At 34.0% G+C, this 4,190-nt stretch overlaps 1 protein-coding gene across 1 annotated transcript; it reads left to right on the top strand.

Annotated features, from left to right (window-relative positions):
* The first annotated feature begins 359 nt into the window (after positions 1–359).
* LOC108759283 (uncharacterized) lies at positions 360–923 on the top strand. Its single transcript, XM_018504639.1, has one exon. It carries the CDS (start codon positions 360–362, stop codon positions 921–923), a length of 564 nt encoding a protein of 187 aa, XP_018360141.1.
* The last annotated feature ends 3,267 nt before the right edge of the window (positions 924–4,190 follow it).

Raw genomic sequence — 4,190 nt, 5'->3', positions numbered from 1 at the left:
ATTCAACCAGCGAACATGGAGCAGCAAATTCGAAAATTAACAAAACAAGTGGCTAGCTTGAAAGGCCAACTCTCGCGTGCACACACGCAAAGGAAAGGGCGTGAACGCTCTCGAAGTCGCTCCAGGGGAAAAACAGAAGAGGAAGGAAAGTGCTTCTATCACCGGCGTTTTAAAGAAAAAGCCAAGAAGTGCACACAGCCGTGTAACTTTAAAAAGGAAGCGGAAAACTAGATGGGCACCCGTTGGTCGCGGCAAACGGCTCAAGCCCGAGATTCTGCCGCTTATTCGTCACGGACCGCGTAGACAAAACGCGGTACCTCATAGACACCGGTTCCGACGTCAGCGTCTATCCACGAACAATGATTCGAGGACGACGATCATCTAGTTCACCCGTACTCTTTGCTGCAAATGGGTCTACCATATCAACATACGGGTTCATCGCTTTGCAACCTAATCTCGGATTACGCCGTGCTTTTCCGTGGCGCTTTATGGTAGCCGACGTAACTACCCCGATTATAGGATCCGATTTCCTCGCGCATTTTCATCTCCTACCGGACATGAAGCAAGGTCAACTAGTCGACGCGAAAACTGGACTCAAAGCAAATGGGACTGCAAATAGAAAAGAACTTTCGTCAATAAAATCCTTGATAGGAAACACTCCCTATCATCAATTATTGGCACGGTTCCCCAAAATTACACAAGCCCCAGGGAGACATCAACAGCACCAGCCGCACTCAACCATGCACTTCATTAAGACCACGAGTGGTCCACCAGAAGCATGCAGACCACGCAGGCTAGCACCTGATAAATTAAAGGCAGCAAAAGCAGAATTTAATCTCCTATTGGAAGAAGGGATTATCCAGCCTTCCAAAAGCCCATGGGCCGCACCATTACATATGGCTCCCAAAAAGGAGAATACCTAGAGACCTTGCGGGGATTATAGAAAACTCAACGCGAGAACGGTACCTGATCAGTACCCTATACCTCACATCGAGGATTTTACACACTCGTTAAATGGAAAGAATATTTTTTTATTAAACACGTCGCTCTTGTGTATAAATTCAGAACTCACCTTCATTTACAGACGGCGTTGTATCATTTGGTGCTTGATCAGATTCCCGTGTGTTCTCCATCAAATCAATCGTCTCTGTACTTTGTTGTACAGTATTCGCGTGTCCTAAATTGATATCAATTTATTATCATATTTTATCAATAATTTTGTTGACGATATACACAAAAATACCGCCTGAATCAAATATCATAAAATCAAATATCATAAAAATAATAGCTTTTAATATCGATTAAGTTACATTGGTTTAATTAAATGCATATACACACGTAGTCATTAATGCCTTTACATCCCAAGTTACACGGGGAAAAGGAATGAGAAGAAAGTATGAAAAGGCGTATTAAGGCATTAACGACTACATGTGTATATTGTACGTACAGTACATATAAATCATTAGAAACTATTCTTTAAGATGACAGCCAAGATGAAAAACTAAGATATAAATTCTTACTTGTTTGCATATGAGTTCGTCTACCGCGTCTTCCGGCGGATCTTCCGCGAGGTCTTCCGCGAGGTCTTCCGCGTAGTCTTCCGCGTGATCTTCCGTGAACACGTGAAGATGACTCGTTCGTTGTAGTATCGTCCAATAGGGCTTCCGATCCCAAATTATCGATGCCTGTTTCCGACATTACTAGTTATATGTAGAAAATAAATTACGACTTGTCTTTCCAAATTTTTGTCCGAATCTTAATCTCTTATTCATAAAAAAGCGTATTACAAATCTGACGCAAGATGATATTTTCGTAATACACGTTAATTATTTTTGTAATTACAAAATTAAGATTCAAATAGGACATTTTTGTTCAAATCCTTTTTTAAAAAGAAATATTGTCTTGAAATCGAGTCAGGAACATATCTTTGGAATGGATAAATGAGTAGCTTGTTTTAAGTTATTTTCTATCTATTAATAGTCTTATTATAGATTTTGTATTGATATATTACGAGATGTTCCAAAATTTACTGCCAGTACTGAAAATATATAATGCACGTAACGTAAACAATAGATTTTCAGTACTGGCAGTAAATTTTAGAACTGTTAACATAAATTTTACAGTCAATAACAGAGATATATTAACGATAATTGATAAAAACATGTATTTTACCTTGTACGACTTCCTGATGATTTAGTCTTAATCTCGTAGATCTACCGTGCCAACTGCGAGGCATCCCACGATCTCGTCTATTTTCACTTATAGGTGCTGCATTAAGTGTGCGGATATTGCCAGGTGCAACTGTTACAATAATAAAAATATAGAGTATACCCTAGTGAAACAATTCTAAAATATTATATTTTCTTTTTTTTTGTAATTTCTGAATTTTAGAAAAGAAAGCTCTAAACTTTTTTCTCAGATTTTATAACATTTCATCGGATAATTTGAAACGAGAAACTTTACAATAAAAATCCAAGAATATTTTAGAGCTTGCGTACAAAAAATTATAAAAAAGATGTAGACGGCACTTCTGAAAAGTGTTGCAATTTCTAAAAAAAAGCTCTGATACAGTTTTAAAAAAATTATTTAAAAATATTGACAATTTATAAAACTTATATAAACTTTCAAAAAAATTATATGGAAAATTCTAACAAAAATTTTCACCAGGAGAACATTAAATGTCACATTTTAATTTTATTGGTTTCTGTATTAAAATATTTTGTAGAACTTTTATATAAATTTGTAGAATTTAAGATATTAAATTTTAGATATTAAACGAAATTACGATAGAAATAGGACAAAAATTTTTTATGGATTATAAGAATGTTTTATAAATTATAAAGAAAATTGATATTTATGCAAAAAATTAATATAGTTCTATAAAGGAAAAGAGAATAAAAATGATTTTTCAGGTTATCAGTCAAGATGAAAAACTAAGATGTATTACTTCTTACTTCTCTGCGTATTATAACCGCGTCTCCCGCGGGATCTTCGATAAGTACGTAAAGATGACTCGGTCGTCCTAGCATCGTTAAACAGGACTTCTGGCTCCAAATCAGCAGCAACTACCGACACCATCAGAAAGTAAGAGAGAGTATGTAAAAAATACGTAAAAAATAAAAAATATATAATATACGTAGGTTGAATTAGAATAATCACACTTCCCAGGTAGCAAGCTACGTCATTTTGACGTCATTTTGACGTCAAATGACGTCATTTTGACGTCAGCTTGCTACCAGGGTTGTCTCCTTCGAAAGACATATATCTGTTTGTATTCTAAGACTTTTTCTTCTCCAAAATTTCCGAAGCTCTTAATGTCTTAGTTATAAAGAAATAGCTTACTACAGATCGGCTGAAAGAAGATATATTTGTACAGCATGCAAGTTTTTCTAACTTAAAAATTAAGAACACCGTCGTTTGTTCAAATTATTTTTTATAAAATGTCTTAAAATCGAATCAGACATATCTTTTGAAGAATAAACTCTAACTTACCTTTTAAATTATTGAGAGACGAAAAGATTTAAAAAAAAACGTTACACACAATTGTATGTGATTATTTTTCAATATTATAAACTGTTAAACATTTAAAAACTATAAATTAAAAATTTTACAAAAAATTATACAGGAGCAATTTACCTGTAGAAGAAAAGTGATCTTGATTACGAGGTCCTTCAAAAGTCTGTCGTGATGATCCATGCATATCTGATGCTTCAATTTCGGTTGTAACCGTCGGATTCATTATGTCTGATTCAATAACGTCGTGTGACATAGACGTAGATTCCTGCACTATATAATGAATAGAAAGATTTGATCAATAAATAGAAAATGAAAAAATATGAAATTACGGAAGGATACAGTATAATCTTTAAAACGATCTCGCAAACTGTATTTCACGAAAACATAAGGTTACTGAAATAATTGAAATGCAGTGTGAAAAAATGGCTTTTCTGCGAAATATTTTTTCTCGGAAGAAAGGTAAATTTTATATCAAAATTCCAATCAAAAGATATGAATGATTTTGTTTATCCATAAAATGTTTTTTTCTTTACTTTCCTATCTTACTTTTAAAGCATGTTATGAAAGATTTAAGTAGTTTTTTTTTAAGATAACAAATTTTTTTCGTCTATGACGATAAAGTCATGTATACTTATAACTTCTAGTTTGTAATTATTGATAAACGGTGTAACTTA

Source organism: Trachymyrmex cornetzi, unplaced genomic scaffold (genome assembly GCF_001594075.2).
Source record: "Trachymyrmex cornetzi isolate Tcor2-1 unplaced genomic scaffold, Tcor1.1 scaffold1784, whole genome shotgun sequence".
NCBI classification, from domain to species: domain Eukaryota; kingdom Metazoa; phylum Arthropoda; class Insecta; order Hymenoptera; family Formicidae; genus Trachymyrmex; species Trachymyrmex cornetzi.
This window is presented reverse-complemented; position numbering and strand designations above follow the sequence as displayed.